The sequence below is a fragment of the Salvia hispanica genome, chromosome 1, assembly GCF_023119035.1.
Source record: "Salvia hispanica cultivar TCC Black 2014 chromosome 1, UniMelb_Shisp_WGS_1.0, whole genome shotgun sequence".
Classification (NCBI taxonomy): Eukaryota; Viridiplantae; Streptophyta; class Magnoliopsida; order Lamiales; family Lamiaceae; genus Salvia; species Salvia hispanica.
The window spans coordinates 27460171-27478309 of NC_062965.1; the positions used below are offsets into that span (position 1 = coordinate 27460171).

General features: G+C 36.1%; 3 protein-coding genes and 1 non-coding gene across 5 annotated transcripts in view; 2 read left to right on the top strand and 2 right to left on the bottom strand.

Annotated features, from left to right (window-relative positions):
• Window positions 1–240: 240 nt before the first annotated feature.
• Window positions 241–5112, bottom strand: LOC125201260 (phytochrome-associated serine/threonine-protein phosphatase 3-like). The gene is made up of 10 exons (XM_048099300.1): window positions 4855–5112; window positions 3147–3293; window positions 3010–3077; window positions 2298–2355; window positions 1417–1527; window positions 1182–1232; window positions 897–1040; window positions 734–829; window positions 585–656; window positions 241–495 (listed from the first exon to the last, which is right to left on the bottom strand). Exons 1-10 carry the CDS (start codon window positions 4933–4935, stop codon window positions 412–414), a joined length of 912 nt encoding a protein of 303 aa, XP_047955257.1. The 5' UTR covers window positions 4936–5112; the 3' UTR covers window positions 241–411.
• Window positions 5113–5389: 277 nt separating this feature from the next.
• On the top strand, window positions 5390–6766 carry LOC125221020 (ycf20-like protein). Of its 2 annotated transcripts, XR_007176364.1 has the most exons (4): window positions 5390–5533; window positions 5693–5855; window positions 5946–6439; window positions 6601–6766. XR_007176364.1 is itself a non-coding variant. In XM_048123145.1 (3 exons), the coding sequence occupies exons 2-3, from the start codon at window positions 5713–5715 to the stop codon at window positions 6340–6342; spliced, it is 540 nt and encodes a 179-aa protein (XP_047979102.1). In that variant the 5' UTR covers window positions 5390–5533; window positions 5693–5712; the 3' UTR covers window positions 6343–6766. The 2 variants fall into 2 exon arrangements, 1 of the variants encoding a protein (XP_047979102.1); XM_048123145.1 differs by having other exon boundaries at window positions 5946–6766.
• Window positions 6767–6812: 46 nt separating this feature from the next.
• On the bottom strand, window positions 6813–9834 carry LOC125221013 (ABC transporter G family member 11). The gene is made up of 7 exons (XM_048123138.1): window positions 9250–9834; window positions 8638–9099; window positions 8439–8561; window positions 8223–8351; window positions 7936–8130; window positions 7780–7866; window positions 6813–7708 (listed from the first exon to the last, which is right to left on the bottom strand). The coding sequence occupies exons 1-7, from the start codon at window positions 9631–9633 to the stop codon at window positions 6974–6976; spliced, it is 2115 nt and encodes a 704-aa protein (XP_047979095.1). The 5' UTR covers window positions 9634–9834; the 3' UTR covers window positions 6813–6973.
• An 8288-nt stretch (window positions 9835–18122) lies between these two features.
• LOC125202897 overlaps window positions 18123–18139 on the top strand; it is an 88-nt gene continuing 71 nt past the window's right edge. Inside the window, exon 1 of the small nucleolar RNA XR_007173228.1 lies at window positions 18123–18139. This exon is cut by the window's right edge and continues 71 nt beyond it. This is a non-coding gene — a small nucleolar RNA (small nucleolar RNA Z157/R69/R10).

Consider the following 18139-nt stretch of genomic DNA (forward strand, 5'->3'; position numbering starts at 1 on the left):
TTGTTTTTAATATTCGGAAGGTCTTCAATTTTTTATGGATTAAAGCTCCATATTTATTTTGGGACAATGTCATGAGTTTTGATTAATGAATCTTGGCCTAGAAAATTAATCTCAAATTTATTCAATCTCATGTAATCTCAATCCGAAAACAAGTTAATATTGAGTTCGTTTCACCCACTGTAATAACAAGGAATATACCCACACAGTGCATGTTTTTTGGTAGAGTACAAGATAAAAAAGTAAAATAAAAACACAAGACAAGTGCTATATTAAGGAAAACAATTGTAAGATATGAATGAGATCTATAACAAAAATCAAGAAACATAAGCTCTCTGGGAAATGGAATACATCTAAAAAAAGTGTATACAAACTACATTTTCATCACTAAAAGAATAAAAACCAAATCCCAAGTTAGAGAAAATAAGGTACTCCACTTCTTGGTCCTCTCATCTGGTTGTTCTCCTCTGTTTCTGTGAAGAACTTCACCTCTCTCTCCTAATCCATACAATGGTGAAATCAAAATTCCATCTTTGGAAAAACCCTTCAAAATAACACACACACACAAACATAATCGACCCTCATACCATATTCTCGTTGAAGCTAAGTATCGATGCCACATTTCCACAGCGGTAACAGTAATTTGGCGCAGACCACACCTGCATCATCCAAGACACAACCATCAATCGAAAATGACAAACCATGTCTCGATCTATCAAGAGAATAAGCAACTCACTGTGACAAGTCCTTTATCTTGAAACATATACTTCAGACCTTCTTGAACAAGCTGGTGGGCACGGCAAACTAGGTCGAGTTTGTTGATATGATTGAACTGCAAAACAAAATCCAAGCATTTTAGCTTAATCTAATTATCTTTATCCCTAGACATGTGGACTCACCTCAGTGGTGACCCTTGATCCAAAAAGCCAGCCGGCTCCTCGGGGACTCACTGCCCATGTCTCAATATCTTCTGGATCGCTCCACATTAGGTCACAGAAGGGCCCTTCATGTGGGATCTCACAGTTACGATCTATAACTCGAATCTGCTTACCAGAGGAAATGGAGAAGCGCATAATAAGACTTGATATACAATATGCACACGAGCACTCATATTACAATTACATCACCTAGGACAGTGGACACGCCATCCGACTAAAACCACTGTATAATGAAAATGACCTAACCTGGTCAATAGTTCTAATATCTGGAGATAGGCCACCATGTACACAAAGTACCTGGGATTTAAAAAAAGGCGGTGAATCAGTGGCATAATGATATTAGAAATGAATAAAGTAGGGTCTACCAACAAAGATGAGATTAATTATTTAACTAATATTAGAAAATAAAATTAATTTAACTATTTACAGAATTAGATTTTTGATTCCACTTAATTCCTATTTCTGATCAAAGAATGCGTACCGTGCCATCAATAATTGCTGACAAAGTAAGATAGTCAAAAACATCCGTGCAATAACGCCAAGCATTAGTGTTCCCATACTTCCTTTGACATTCATCGTAAAATCCATATACCTGTGGATGACATGAACATGGACATTCATCAGTAATCAAGAACTACCAAACTAGCAGTGACAACAAATTCTGCATTTACCTACTTACCTTCTAATGAGAACTAGTACACCTAGTATTGACATAATATATGTTGACAATCTTGTCATATACGTGCCTAATGCCTTAATTATGTGAATGAAACATAATTAATTAGTGTCTGGAAATACTTAAATTAAATAAATAATAAATTACATACTAAACAAAACTATTTAGTGTCCTAGTAGTAATTGTTAGTATTGTTTAATTGAATTGAAGTGGCTGCAATGGTAAATGCATGAAGAGAGACAGTGAGTGGAAACAAAATATATTAACAGATTCAGCATAAATTCAAAAGGTCAAAGCCTATGGTCCCATGATATGAGGAAACAAACATATTAGCTTCGCCTCCAAGTCCTACTACTGTGTGCAGTGTGTGTATAATCTTATATTCCAATTTCCAACTTTATAGTTAGTGAGTGGTGCATATTTGTTCCCTCCTTTTATATATTCTTCAAAAATTTGTGATAGAATGTCCCGTTTCAGATGTTCACTGTAAGAAAGCAGGCATATAAAAGGAGAACATGATATGAGATCCATCAACTACATAAGCCCATCTGAGAAATCCCTTCTAGCTGACTAATTTGCCTGAAGAAATCTATCTAAGTGTATGTACGAGTGCAGTTCATAAAAGAACTGCTGTTTTTCAGAGATTATTATGGCCATAAAAATATTATTTTCTTTAATGAAAATACCTGAGTTAGCTGCCTGCTCTCATGATTTCCACGTAGGAGAGTAATGTTAGCAGGGTATCTGAAAGCATATGCAAGTGATATCAATAAATAACCACAAGAAACAGTCTAGTACTACAGATATCAAGTGCTCATTTATCCACCAACTGAAAATCTTCCTGCCTCTAGAAAGGGTCGAAAAACCAGTAATAATGTTTTAACAAGCATTTTCAAACATCAAACACCAAACAGGGGTAGAGAGTTTTTAGAATAGATGTTTCATGAGGAGAATGAAGTTTCATATATGGAATTATATCATTTTTTATAGAAGATTGTGAACTACAGGTTAACTGGTGGACATGCTTTCGGGATGAACTTGGAACAACCAGAGCTGTAGTTTAAGTTTCTAATTCTGGGAAACATGTATTTGTAATAAAGAGAGTACTTTTAAATAGTCAACCATTTGTAATCCATTACTAAATTCTGAGGATAATAGCAATTAAATAAAAGATCAAAGCTCAGCTGCAGAAACCATATTGTTGACGGCATAACCTCCTGGTTAAGTCCTATAAAAGTTGACTGAACCAAATATTAAATGGCTACTCATCCTTTACACACCATATTGACTATTTAGTGGAGGAAACTAGTATGAAGATGATCATGAACTGACCCAATGATAAATAATGACACATACCAATTCTAATAGATAAATATCCCTGAACTGAATTATACACACCTTGCTTTGAGAAGCAAAAGGATGGTGAAAACTTCAAGACTATTGTAACCTCGATCAACAAAGTCCCCCTGTCAGCCAAAAGTACAATTAGGACAAACATAAAACAAGAAGTGGGAAAATAACCTCAAACTACTTACCATAAATATGTAATTTGTTTCTGGTACATGACCTCCAGTCTGGAAAAGCTTCATTAGATCGTGAAACTGTCCATGGATATCACCACAAACTGTGACCGGACTGTTGACAGGCTGGACATTCGACTCCTCAATTAAAATCTCCTTGACCTGAATAAGGCAGGACCCGACCAAATGAAGAAATATACTATAAATGAAAAACAGGTGTACATGCGGAGAGAGAGAGAGAGTGTGTGTGCTTGAGCAAGTAACAATTGCGCGGTAACTAAAGTAACGTATTCAACGAACTACAAGGGTAACCCAAGCATCCACACAGAAGCTCACAAGACAACTAATTTAAAATGAAAAGACAAGAATCTAAGCTAAAGAATGAATCAAATCCCAGTAAGTTTGCCTTCAGCAACTAGTACAAGCATGATGCCCCAGTTTAATCATTCACTGCCATAATGGAGCAATGTGTATGTCACATATTATACAGTAAATTAGCAGTCTGTCATCATAAGATCTTATAGTGACTCAAAATGCCTAAAAATACCCCCCTGACAGAAAAGAATGACCACAAATTTTATTGATTTTAACTACATGTTAAGTATGATGTATAGAACTCTAGAGAGTAAGAACTGCAAGGCCAGCCATTCATATGTAATAAGAGATGAAGAAGTGGTTTTGGATCACTTCAAAAGAAAAAACCACTTTCACAACAAATGTTAAAGTGGATATTGAAAACGAAAAACACAATCATCAAATCCTGATTTGTCTACTGTATTGTTCACTATCCATAAAACCTGACCGGCATTTATTTATAAGCGTCACCGGCACAACTGTAGTGTAGTATGGCATGTGGCCCATGTCCATGTCTAAGTTTTTAATGACTCCCATTAAGACATTAACATAATACCACAAAGAGAAGGTTGAAAAATAAGAAACTTTCAAGGTTCATCAGCTCTGGATCAGAGTCATCCGACATGAATCCAAATAATGATAAAGTGCTGAAAATAAATAAAGGAGAATAAGATTAAATAATGTAAAAATTCTCGTTTTGAGTGATTTTAGAAAAAAGGTTCCCAAACGACAATGCTATTGGCGTGTTTCATTTAAAATTTGAACACGCCAATCCGATGGCGTGTAAGCCTCCGTCTTCTCTTTAAACAAGCCAATATAACTGACGTGTTTCTCTTTAAACAAGCCATTGACATTCACTCATTTTCCTTTCATAATTCATAGCATACAAAACCGAAAAGGTTCCCATTCAGGGATCCTTTTTTCTAAAATCAACCAAAACAAGTTTTTTTTTCTTAAATAGTAGCTTTCAGAAGCAGAGTTCTCACCAATCATTTACAAGTCAAATATCAAAACTCCAAACTGAAAACTTACAATTGCTCAACTAATCTACCAAATAGCGATTTTCCAGAATAGACATAGTGAGTGATTCAAAAACCTCTTCTCGAGTAAAGAGGAGCCAGAGAGATACAAAGCAGTGAGCTACAAAATAACAAAATCCAACAAAAATCTACCCAATACTCTGTCAAGTTAGTTATCCCTAAAACCCAATAACCAAACGATCAAGGCAAAACCCTAATCACCAGAAAAGTCCAAGATTTAAGACTCGACATCAATGAAACCATTATTCCAGCGCTTTCCGTCTTTGGAAATAGGGATTCTCGAATTCGTCAGACATTAAAGAAGACAATAATAAAGAAGAAGAAGTTACGTATTCGCAGAGAAGCTGAAGCTCGTCTTCGGACAAGTGCTGGCCCTCTTTCACCTTTGCTATCCACTGGTCCAAATCCATCCCCTTTTGTAGATAGAAATCGACTGAATCTTGATTCTGGAAGGATTCTACAGTGAATCAAGAGCAACGACAAAAAATATGTGTATGTAGATGGAGGGAAGGGAGCGGCGATGGAGGCCGGGGGAGGGAGATATTTTGATTTTGATTTGGAGCTACAAAAAAATGGTGAATCTAATCAATTTCAACGACCCATTTAGATTCAGAAGCCCTCATTTTCTTATTTTTCATGTTAATCACATTCGCAGATTATTATTATTATTATTTTATTTTATTATTATTATTATTATTTTTTATTTTTATTGTTATTTTTTGCGATTCAAAACACATTTTTTTAATCTTTACAACAATCAAGAAATTGAATTAACTGCATGATTGAAAAACCACAAAAAATTGCACTCCATATTTATAGGAACATTTTTTTTATAATTACTAAAGATAGTTAAATTATTTTCTTGAAAATTAAATATTCATTGAAGAAAAGGGCAACGAGTTTTGTTCCAAAATCAAAATCACGAAACTGGGCATCGGCTGTGAAAGTAATTTTTCTTCTCTCACTAAAATCTATGGCTTCACCGGCAATCTTTCTCTTAGACTGAAGGTAAGCTCTCTCAACCTCATCTTGATGTGTTAAAATTGGATCTTTTTTAGAAATTTTCTGTTTAGGGATAGATTGAGATGTGGGATTGAGTGGGTGAGAGATTTTAGAAATGGGATTAAATGTATTAGTATGTTCTTGAATGTGATTGTTGGGTTGCAGGTTCCGTGGTGGGAACAAAAATGGCCTTTTACTTAGCAAATACCAAGCTCATTCTTTTACCTAGAGGTTCCAAATCAAGGTTGCTGGCTGCTGCTCTTTCATGCCCTAATTTTGTACCAAATCCCTTCACAGTTTCTCAGCCTTCCACTGCAAGGAGACATAAGTGAGTGTGTGTGTGTGTGTGTGTGTGTTTTTCAAGTGTTATGCATAGGTGAATGAATGCCAGCTGCTGAGACTTGATGCAATTGTGTAGGAGGCTGGTGTGGTCACTTAGAAGCGCAGCTGATGGTAATCGGCTGAACTCAAATGAGTCCGGTGGAGGGACGACTAGGCTTATTAGGACTATCCGAGCGTTTCAGTTGAAGCTAACTGCGCGACTAAGAGAGCTAACGAGAGACCTGCCTGCCAAGCTATTCTCTTTCTTGGTGGGGTTCTATTGTGCCACTGCTTTCGCAACTGTAATAGGGCAGACCGGTGATTGGGATGTTCTCTCGGCTGCTTTGACCGTGGCTGTGGTGGAGGGGATTGGGGCTCTCATGTACAAGGCCTCTCTTCCTTTGGTTGGCAATGTGAAGAAGGTGATCATCATATCTAATTATTGGAAGGCTGGCCTCTCACTTGGCTTATTTCTCGATTCGTTCAAGTATTAGGCTTGATAGGCGATGGAACAGCCTGTATTTCGTGCATCCTAAACCCGACATCACAAAGTTAGAAAATCAATGCTGAGAGATGGAGGATGAGCTTCAGGTTTGCTTCTCCTTGCCTGCATTACTTGTTTGTGGATTGTTTGGTTCAACGTCTCATCTGTTTCGGGGTATAAGTAGATATTATAGGGAAAGAATGATATGTAGTATATTTATTTTATTGTACTTGGTCTACCCAATGAGCAACTTGTTTGTAAATGATAGGAAATTACAGCAGAAACCATGATGTTGTGCTTCTCCGGTTCATACGGTCACGGAGCAAGAAAAGGAGACGATGACCTAGCTAAGTGATGTAATTTTGCAACTCCTTTGTATTACATTTGTTCTTTATAAGAAGGAAGGCATTTGTGTATTGCCTAGTTTATTTACACAATCGAGAACAGCTGGTAAAATGAGTTATTTGGAAGGATAAAAAGTTGAAGCAAGTTAATCCAATTCATATATATGAAGACAGAATTGAAGACTTGTAAAGTGTAGCTAGGTTGCAATGTTGCATAATAAATACTAGTCGTCTGAGAAAGTGGATTAGCTAGTCGACATATGAGCAGTGGGAAATGGCTGATGTCGTTGTCTGTTTCTACCTCTTGGTTGTGGCAGAGCCTCGTGGCTGAACGTAAGTCCTGAGTGAAGGGGACTGTGTGAGCCCGAATGGGGAAACCATGGTGCTCTGGTTTGCTCCTTTGTGTTGGATTCGTCGTCTTGCAATGTAGCCACGGACCCAGGGAGTCACGTCCTCGTTCACTTTGATCATTATGAAGAAGATGATGCGGTAGATGATGATCATGCTTAGGAGAACGCTGAGATCCACCCATTTTGATCGTTGCATATCAATCTGGAAGACGTTTTCCAAGATGTATTCTCCCGGGATCTTGGGGAGGTCGGGGGTCTGGTTGTCGAAGATCAAGCCTTTGAGATCGTTCTGGTACTGGCCCTGCAGAGCCCAGAAGTGGAAGCTTATGTAGGACATGGGGTATCGCCAGAAGGGCTTCGGGATGTCTTTGGGAAGCCGGAAGTAGCCAGAGACGAGCATGAATATCCCCTGGATCCCAGCTCCAATGATGATGCCCATGAGGAAGTTGGGGACGACACTGGCGATGGCCATCATCAGGCTCTCTACCACAGTTACGCTCGCGTAGAGACACAGCACGAAGAAGATGTAGTGCGTGATCCCCGGGTGGAGCCGCACCATGAAGTAGCAGACGGTCCCGGAGAGGAAGGTGATCAGTATCAGAAACGGCATTGCAGATAGCGTGTTGCTGATCACGAAAGCCCCCACGCCGTAGTGCCCATTCAGTCTTTCCCTTTGGAACACCTAAAACCAGGTAACACACATTACACACAAATCCTCATCAAAAATCTAATCTATTCACCTCACATACATACCTTCATGTCTTCGACAAAGGAAGGAAACCCACCAATCGACATAAAGGTCACGAACCCGAACACAAAGGAGGCACAGGCGCCCCTCGCCTGCAGAAGCATACACGATCAAGTCGATGATATAGGAGAAAGATCCGATGAGAGTGGTTTCGAACATACCAGGATGGCACTGTAGCTGGTTCCTACATTCATGTAAATAGTTCCGATGCAGACAGTGACGACGAGGTAGATGACGAGCCTGAGCCAGTAGTAGCCAAAGTCCCTCGACATGTTAACAAACGAGCGTATGGTCAAGGTGAAAGCTTGCATCAAGAAACTCGCCTGACTCCCTCCGGAATCTAGCACAGTTCCTTTCTGTGATACATACATACATATATAGCAAGTAAGATCATCAAATGATTCAAATTCACTACTTAATTATGCAATTAGATTGTGAAATGACTCACAATCTTAGACATCTCCTCAATCTTCTCTCTTGCTGAGTAATAATACTGAGATTTTTGATAAGAATCCACTAGTGTACGTATAGCTTCTGCTGTGGTCACTCTATCAACTGGATCGTCATTCATCTCAAACTGTTGATTCATTTTTATAGAATTGAAATCAATCAATACAATTTAGTTACTACATTCTAAAATAAGAGGATTTGAAGAATGTAATACCCTCATTTTCATGGATCCTTTGAGTGTTGCTTTAACTTTGTCGAAATCGGAATTAATGCAGCGGAGGAAGTGATCAGACGGGTTCCTCAAAGCCGGGCACGGGAACCCGGCTTGAGCGAAAAACTGCGTGAATCACGATTCATGTTAATGCCATCACAGTGTAGATGCTTTATACGTTCAATGTACATGGTTACGTTACCTCGTAGGCTTGTGAAGCTTGGCCAAAGTAGACAGATTTACCGCCCGAGAGCAAATACAACCGGTCGAAGAGCTCGAACACTTCGCTGCTAGGCTGGTGGATGGACGCGATCACAGTGCGCCCATCCCTCGAGAGGCCACGAAGGGTTTGCGTGACAAAGAAGGCAGAGGCGCTGTCGAGGCCGCTGGTGGGCTCGTCGAGGAAAAGGAGGCGTGGCCTCATCAAGATCTCGAGCGCAATGCTGACCCTCCTCCTCTCCCCGCCACTGATCCCCCGAAGGTGCCAGTTCCCAATCACCGTGTCCGCGCAGTCCTGAAGCCCCATCTCGACGATCGTGCTCTCCACCAGCGCCCGTTTGTCCGCCCACGCCATCCTGTCCGGGAGGCGCAGCCGAGCCGAGTACGATATCGTCTCGCGCACCGTCAGCGTGCCTATCAAATTGTCGTCCTGCGTCACATATGCCTACACGAACAAACGTTCACTTTTCAGAATTAACGCCAACAAATCAATCATATATGCTCATCAGCTATATTTTTTTAAAAAAAAAAAAAAACAGAAAAAGCGACCTGTTCATTTATCCATAAAATAAACAGATAAGGTTAAGGAACTAACAGCGGTGCCGAACGACAAGTTGGCCTTGCGGCCGTTGAGCTGGATGGTGCCGGAGAGGAAGGCATTGGCGGCGAGGCGGCCGGAGAGGGCGTCAAGCAGCGTGGACTTCCCGGATCCGGAGGGGCCCATGAGCGCGGTGAAAGATCCCGGCTCGGCGTAGCCGGAGAGCCTATCGAGAACATTCTGCGTGTCGCCGTTGCCGAGGCTGACCACAACGGTCAAATCCTTCCACGCCAGCCTGGCCGACACGTCACCAACAAACTCCGTGTTAGTCTTCTCCTTCCACAAGCTCTCGCTCAGCGGGCTCAGCCCTCCGATCACCATCCCGTTCCCCTGCGGCTTGTTCGCCTCTATCTCCATCACCACCTCCGACGAGCTCTTCATCTCGTTCGATTCCAACAACTTATAATACTTTTGTACGTAGGTGCCACGTGATTCGGAAATGCGGAAGCGATGAGGTTGACTGGGGAAATGAAATTAGAGTGAGAATTGGAAGCTGAGTCACGCGATTGGAGTGGAATTGATCATGTGGAATTGAAATACTCATGTTCATCGTCTTCATCAGGCATTGATAAATGATAATGGTGAGGGGAGGGGAGGTGAAGGCAATTAATGCGTGCAGGTAGGTGTTAGTGGGGGCAATTTAATGCAAACCCACCGCAATTTAAAGAGGGTGGTTAGGCGCCAGCCTTTTTCACTATCAATATATACGCTAACGGGAACGATCAACACATTTCACCCTTTTTTTTATGTTTTCTATTTGTTATTGGATTTATATTTTACAGATAAGGATATATAAAAGTGGAAATTAGGCAACTGTTTTGTTTCCTGTCGTTGTGTTTAGTCACGAATTTATAACTTTCCAAACAAGGTACTACTACTACAAATTTAATTTACACAAATCTTTTTGAGGCTTCATATGTATAAATTTTGAAATATATTAATTTTATCTTACTAATTGTGTCCAGTTTTGTTCTAGGTTTTTCAACTTACTAATTGTATCACGATTTTCGATTTGTATCAGTTTAATTAATTAATTTGTTTTTAAATAACAAACCATATAGTAAATATTAGACTCGTATGCAATAATTTTGGAAAAAATATAATAGGTCGTCTTATCTTATGACACATTATGCATGTCACGATTTGGTCATTGGAGTGAAAATTCTGATAAGAAATTGATACATATTGAAAACATCAGTAAATTTAAAATAGAATATACAATAATATTAAATGATAAAAATCAGTATTGATTTATATATAAATTTGGTAAATTTAAAAGGTTGGAATGAAATCATTAGCCTAAATTTAGCAAATCTACAAAATTTCTATTTTTATTTTAGTTTTTTTATATTTATCTTGAAACTAATGTAAACGACAAAAGAACCATAAATGAATTAAGAATAAGATTGGACATGCAATATAAAACAAATTTTAAATTCTCAAATATACTTCATCCCTTAGAATTTGTCACAAATTTCTATTTTCTTCCATTCCATAAAATTTGTCACATTTCACTTTTTACCATTTCTAACAGTGGATTGAACTTCACATTCCACTAGCTCATTTTAACTCACATTTTATTATAAAATTACTATGCCTAATATTTAAAAGTAGAACTTAAATTTCCACTAATTTTTTCAACCTATTTTCTACTATATTTTTTAAAATATATTCTCGATCAAAATGTGATAAAATTTAAAATAAGAAGTGAGTAATAATTAAAGAATACTCCATCAGACAGCAGTCCATGAAAATAGTTTCACTTTTTCATTTTAATCTATCTGCAGAGTTAATTCATATTTGATGTATTCCTAAGACATAGTACTCCTACGTAATACAGTAGTTTGTTTTTTGTCCTTTTGGTTCATCTAAAAAATTTGTCGACATTTACTTTTAAAATTTATTAAAAATTTTGTCTACATTTACTTTTTAAATTTATTTTATAATTAAACAATAAGAGTTTCACTATTCACAAACGCTATTTCTTACTCCCTCCGTTCCACAGTAATAGAGTTATTTCATTTTCTGCACTCATTTTGAAAAAATAATAATAAATAGTTAAAGTGAATAGGGAGTAAAATAAGAGAGAGAATAATGTAGAGAAGAGGCTTATCCATAATATTGTCTCTCGTGCTTTACTTTTTCTCCACTTTAACTATCTATAATTATTTTTTCAAAACGAGTGTTCAAAAATAAAATGACTTTATTACTATGAAACGGAGGGAGTATATTTTTTTCTCTTTCTCTAGTTTTGCATTAAAGTATCACACTCATTGTGAAGACTATTTTTCGTGAGCACAAAGAGTATAATATATAATTATTAAATTATTAAAATAAATCCAATAATTTAGAAATTCTTATCAGTATGATGTGTGAATGTTGACAATTAACGAAAATACATGTGGATGGATAGTGGATGGCCCTAAATTATCATGTGAATATCATATGTGAATGTTGACTGACTCCTATAACGTTTTTCACATACTAATCCGCTAATTAATTAATTTTGGAATTTCTAAACCGAAGGCTACAAACCATATACGTGCCACCTATTTGTCAATTTTGTATTAATTAACTACTTTCCACATTATCATTTTCCGACCAATAAATTCCATTAATTCTTTCCCCTAAACCTATATTACTAGTCATTAATTACAAAAGACGATTGTAAACTTTCTGGTGTAAAGTACAGTAAATTAGTAGTAACTTTGAAGACGAGGGGTGGTACCAATAAATGTTTTGCTACCCTTTCTGTTATTCATTTCTTTGTCTATAGTTAGACGCAAGTACACGTAGGAATATAATCTAAATTTCTTAAACTGGTAACTGACAACTATATCAATAATTTATGGAGTATTTATAAACTTTAATACGAAGACATTTGCATGTTAATTAAACGTACTTGACATAAGTATATCTCCTGTTGACATGTAAATATAAATATTAATTAACAAAATACATATGTATGTCAGCTACATACCCAATATTTAGTTTGCATACAAATATTTTCGTGTTGACATCTATAATATTAGTTGTTAATATTAGTTGTTAGACATATTTATAAATTATCAATTTAAGAAAATTATCAATTTAATAAGACTCCATACACGTATTTATGCATCCCACTTATCTTCAAAGTAATTACAGATATAATAATAATTTTCTATTAGTATACTCAATTAATACGTACAACCTTATGACAGCATCATTTAGTTTATCATTAATTTTATTTACCCACTCTCCAGCTTCATTTAGTTTATCATTAATTTTACTTACCCACTTTCAATTATGATTAGTTTATCATTAATTTTGCTTATCCATTCCGTTCCACAATAAACGAGACACTTCTTTTTTTACTCGTTTTGTAAAAATTATATATAAAATAATTAAAGTAGAAAAAATATAAAATAAGAGAGAGAATAATGTAGAGATGAATCTTATCTATACTATTTTCTTCCATACTTTAGAGCATCTCCAATAGCGGCTAGCCCGGCTAACCGATTCGCGTCGCTAGCTGATCGGCTAGCCGAACTATTGGAACCGGCCAGCGGCATTTCGGCGTGGAAATCGGCCAGCGCACGCCGATTTCCAGGCGCTGGCCGCCATTGAGGCATGCCGATCGCTCGCGATCGGCCAACGCCCATTTTTTATTTTTATTTTTTTGAAATTTTTTGATAAACTATATATTAGCGATTTTAGTTTCATTTTTATTTGCACCACTTGTTTTAACGAGTTTTTCTCTCTCTAAATTTCTGTACAAGAGCAACATCGAGCGATGAGTAACGCGGGTGGTAGCGGTGGTGGTAGTGGTGGGGATACTGAGGATTACGAACGACGGATGAACGAGACTACGGAGGCCTACATGAACCGCGAGATAGAGCGGTACATGGGAAGGGTCGAACAGCAGGCGGTACCTCGCCCTCCTCCCGTTGTCCACCGCCGAGCAGTGATTGATCGGGATCACGTAGCTGCACATCAGCGGCTATATGACGACTACTTCTCAGAGAACCCGCGATTTCCCGCAAACATGTTCAGGCGGCGTTTTAGAATGCGCATGGAGTTGTTTATGTGTATCGTTGATGCTTTGGAGCGTCGATATCTGTATTTCCGCTTCAGGCACGATGCGGCTGGCAGACCCGGCCACACCCCTATTCAAAAGTGCACGGCGACAATCAGGCAGTTGGCCTACGGAGGCGCGGCAGACATGTGGGATGAGTACCTCCACATCGGTGAGTCGACTGCCCTTGAATGTCTGATGTATTTCTGTCAGGGCGTGATTGCAATTTTCCGTGATCAGTACCTTCGAAGCCCTACCCCCCAAGATTGTCGGATCTGATGCAGATGCACGGGGAGCAGCATGGGTTCCCCGAGATGTTAGGGGCAAGCATAGATTGTATGCATTGGGAGTGGAAGAACTGTCCGACTGCCTGGAAGGGGGCATACACGACCGGCTACAAGGGAAAGAATCCCACGATGATCCTCGAGGCCGTAGCTGATTACCGGCTGTGGATCTAGTATGCGTATTTTGGAGTAGCCGGGTCGAACAACGACCTCAACGTCCTCAACTCGTCGCCCCTCTTCAACGAGCAGTGTCAGGGCATCGGTCCGGCCGTCTCATTTGTGGCCAACGGCAACCGGCATGATATGGGCTACTACTTGGCGGATGGGATATACCCTAGGTGGCCCATCTTTGTGAAGACGATCAGGCATGCAATGCAGCGAATGACAGGAAGGCCTACTTTGCGGAACGGCAGGAGTCGGCGCGCAAGGACGTGGAGCGCGCATTTGGTGTGCTCCGGTCTCGATGGGCAGCAATCAAGGGTCCAACACGTTTGTGGGATGTCGGCTGCATTGATGATATAATGTACGCCTGCATTATCTTGCACAACATGATCGTCGAAGACGAAGGCGTACAACCGACTAATTGGGCCAATGACGATGAAGCCGGTCCAAGCCACGGAATGGCCACCCCTAACGTACGACGTGGGGTACATCACGATAAAGCCGGCCGCCTCCAGGCACATGCCGACATGCGCCAAGTGAATGCTCATATTCAACTCCAAAAGGATATAATTGAAGAGTTGTGGGCACGGAAGACTGCACGGCGATATTTTTTTTCTTTATTATGTAATTTTTTTTAAATGAATGTACTTTTTTTTATATGAAATTAATGAATTTTCCCGTATATGTCTTGTAAATTTAATTCCGTAAATGTAGTTGTTTTTGAATTATTTTTATTGCGGCTAGCCTGTAGCTGACCTTAGGCTAGCCTATTTGATTAAAATGATGATGTGACAGGTGGATTTTTAGTGCTGATGATGTGGCAGGGAGAGAGAGTGGCTAGCATGTGACTGGCCTATGGCTGGCCTATTGCCATTGGAGATGCTCTTACATTTTCTCCACTTTAACTACTACTTATCTTTTTTTCCAAAACGAGTGGAAAAATGAAATGCTCGCTTATGGGGCTAAAATGGTAATCGTATATTATACTATATTTTTAATTAAATTTATATTTTATATTTATACATTTTTGCCCCTACATCTGAAAAAGCGACTATGAGTATTAATTGTGATCTTAAATAAGGATGGCATAATTATGGAATATGTATACATGGAAGATATGAGTTAAAATTCAAAATATACCTAAAGAAGTAGGAAAATTAGAGTATTGGGACCCACATTTTGTCCCATACTTTTATATCCTTTAATTTAACATAATTCACTTAAAATTTTTGTAATGTTTTTGAAAAATATAGAAAAGTTAACCAATTTCACCTATATGTCGTATAAAAATAAAACATAATTATTTAAAATTTTAATAAATTAAATGCTTTAACATTTTTTTAAAAAAATACTCCATCTCTTGGTCACGTTCATTTTAGTTTGTCCACTAAAATTAGTAGTATCATTTTTATTTATGAAAATATGTTTATAATTTTTTTCTCTTTCTTTTTCATAATTTATTCATTAATTTCTGAAACATTACGTTGAATCCCCATAAAAAATATAATCAAATATTTTTAACCCATCTATTTATTATTTTAAAGCTATAAAGTTAATGTTTTCTCTTATTCTCTCCAAATATTAGTGTTCTTTGCTCAATTCACGATAACATGCAAAAAATTAAAAATTTGAGATATACTAATATTGGTTGAGTGTGCAGTTTTGATTTAAAAAATTTCACAATTTTGAATTTAATTCTCAATCTTTCAAAATACTACTCATAATTTCTATTAATTCTTATATTTTTTGTTCGGTGTAGTCAAATAAAATAATAATAATAATAATAATAATAATAATAATAATAATAATAATAATAATATGCTCTTAACACATAGATTTGATATTTTAAGGTTATATATCTAATACTTTCTCTCTATATATATATATAAAATATTAGAATTTCTAAAATTTAATTAATTGAGTTTGCAGTTTTGATTAATTCCTTAATTTACAAAATTTTAGTTTATTTATATTTTTAATTTTGAAACTTTACGTCAAACTTTGATAAAAAAAATAATCCCACATTTTTAACTCGTCAATTTAATATTTTAAAACTATAAAGTTAATTTTTCTCTTTTTCTTTCTAAAAAATATAAAAATAAAAAAGAAAATCAAACTCATACAAAATCTATTAAGAATTGAATTAAGATATAAAAATAATAATATTAGCTATCTAAAAAGGAGTGGAGGTGTTGTCGGATACTCAGATCGGAGCCTAAAATTGTGCAGTACATAAATATGGTAGAACTGAGATACTACATGATTGGATATGGAGGAATTGAAAGCATAATAGGCAAAATATAAATTATTGTTATGGATAAAAAAAATCGTTAGGGTATTATGGCATAAAGACATTATATTCTAAATCACTGCCTTTCAGTAATATTCTCATGCCATAATGATAATAAAGGTAGAAATACTAATTTTAAAAAGCTGGTTAAATTGGATATGATATTTGTATATTCTCATGCCATAATGATAATAAAGGTAGAAATACTAATTTTAAAAAGCTGGTTAAATTGGATATGATATTTGTATGTTTGGAATTTAGTTTGTTAAAGAATGTAGTTTGGCGATGCCTCATATTCCCCAATTTAAAATTTTGAATATACATAGAGAAATTATGTTATGTATCTTATGTTAGCATTATTTGATGGTTTAAATTTTATAAATTTTTTATTATAATACCTTAAAAATGTTATTAGCGGTATTAATTCTTATAAATTTCATAAATATAAAATATCAGTTCTTTAAATTATTTATTTATTTGAAGTTATAAAGAAAATAGATTGATCAAAATTTGTTTTTAAGTTATAATTTAAATAATTATCGAGGTCAATAGTATTTTTTAGATAAAGTAATCAAAACCGGACCAAAAGGTTTTTAAACTGACTTGGGTCTTGGGCCAATCCCATATTCTGATCCAACCAATCTAGGAAATTTGATCCAATAAAATTATAAATTCAAATATGTACACTATTTGTAATTTTTTTCTTCAACAATATAATTCAACGACATGCAACAACCTATTTACCAACCAATAGAACAATTTTCCATCTGCAATATTTATACCACTTGACTACTGGATATATAGGTGTAATTACTTTGCCATCTAACCTTTTTAAACCTCCACTAGGTGGAATAATCTGGAAAGAAATAATGTTCAAAATATATAAATATAGGATCCAAGAATTTAATGATTAATAATACTGAATAGGATCAAATTTAATGCTACTACATGTTATTATAAATGTAGGTCTATATCAATTGAAGATAATGAAAATTTATATATGTACCAAATTAAACATATTATCATTTGCTTATACTCTTGAAAGTTGTCATTTTGTTGCATGATGTTATTCCGATTCAATATTATTTTGCTTTAAAAATAAGTAAACATCACAGATAATGGGACAAAATCGAGTAAATGTCCAAAATATGACATTTTAGAGCATCTCCAACCATTTACACTAAATTCAAACCCATTTTAGTGTAACATACGTCAAATATGATTTCACTCAATTCATTTACACAAGACTCAAATCTAAAAGAATATTATCTATATTATGTCTTTCTTACTCACAAAATTTTAATAAATTTTTGATTTTGGTTTAACATCAACCTAAAAATAGGTATTTTACTCAAACCCTTTAAATGAGATTGGTTTTTGAGTACCATCAGAAGTAATAACCTATCTCATTTTAGACTTTAGTATATCATTGGAGATAGTCTTATAAACCATCATATCTCATTAAATGATACGTAAGTTCAGCTTTTACGTTGATATTTCTATCAACGTTTTTTTAATTTTTGTGAGTATTTCATATCTAAAAATTAAACAATGAATACTAAATGATAATTACGAATTTTTTGAATAAATGTCTCAACGATGAGATAAATTGACCTTTTATCCTTTGTTATTTCATAATAAATAATTCAACTTTAAGGTTTAGAAAAAATGAAATTAAATTAAATTAAAGCATTGGTTCATCGTCCGACAAAATTACTGTACTATTTTTATGATCGATTTCCTATTTGGGCCTTAAGCCCAACAGGGTATGAAATAGTAGCCCATAAAAAGCCTATATTCAGAAACCTAATATCTTCCCAAGCTTAAAAATCAAAACAAGCATAAATACAGCTCCTTCTCTACTCCTTCAGATGTCACCAGCTGCTCTCCTCCACCGCTTCTCATAATTTTTACTTTTAATTTCGTAATGTTTTTCATTTTATGAGTTATTTCTATGAAATTGTATGCGGAGATGAAGCAAATTTTCGTGGATTAGAGTTTCTGATCTTGTATTTGACGTTACTCCTATAATTTTTCTGGAAAAATAGGTTTTCGAGTACTGTTTATTTCTCTGAAATGGTGTGTTGTGATGAT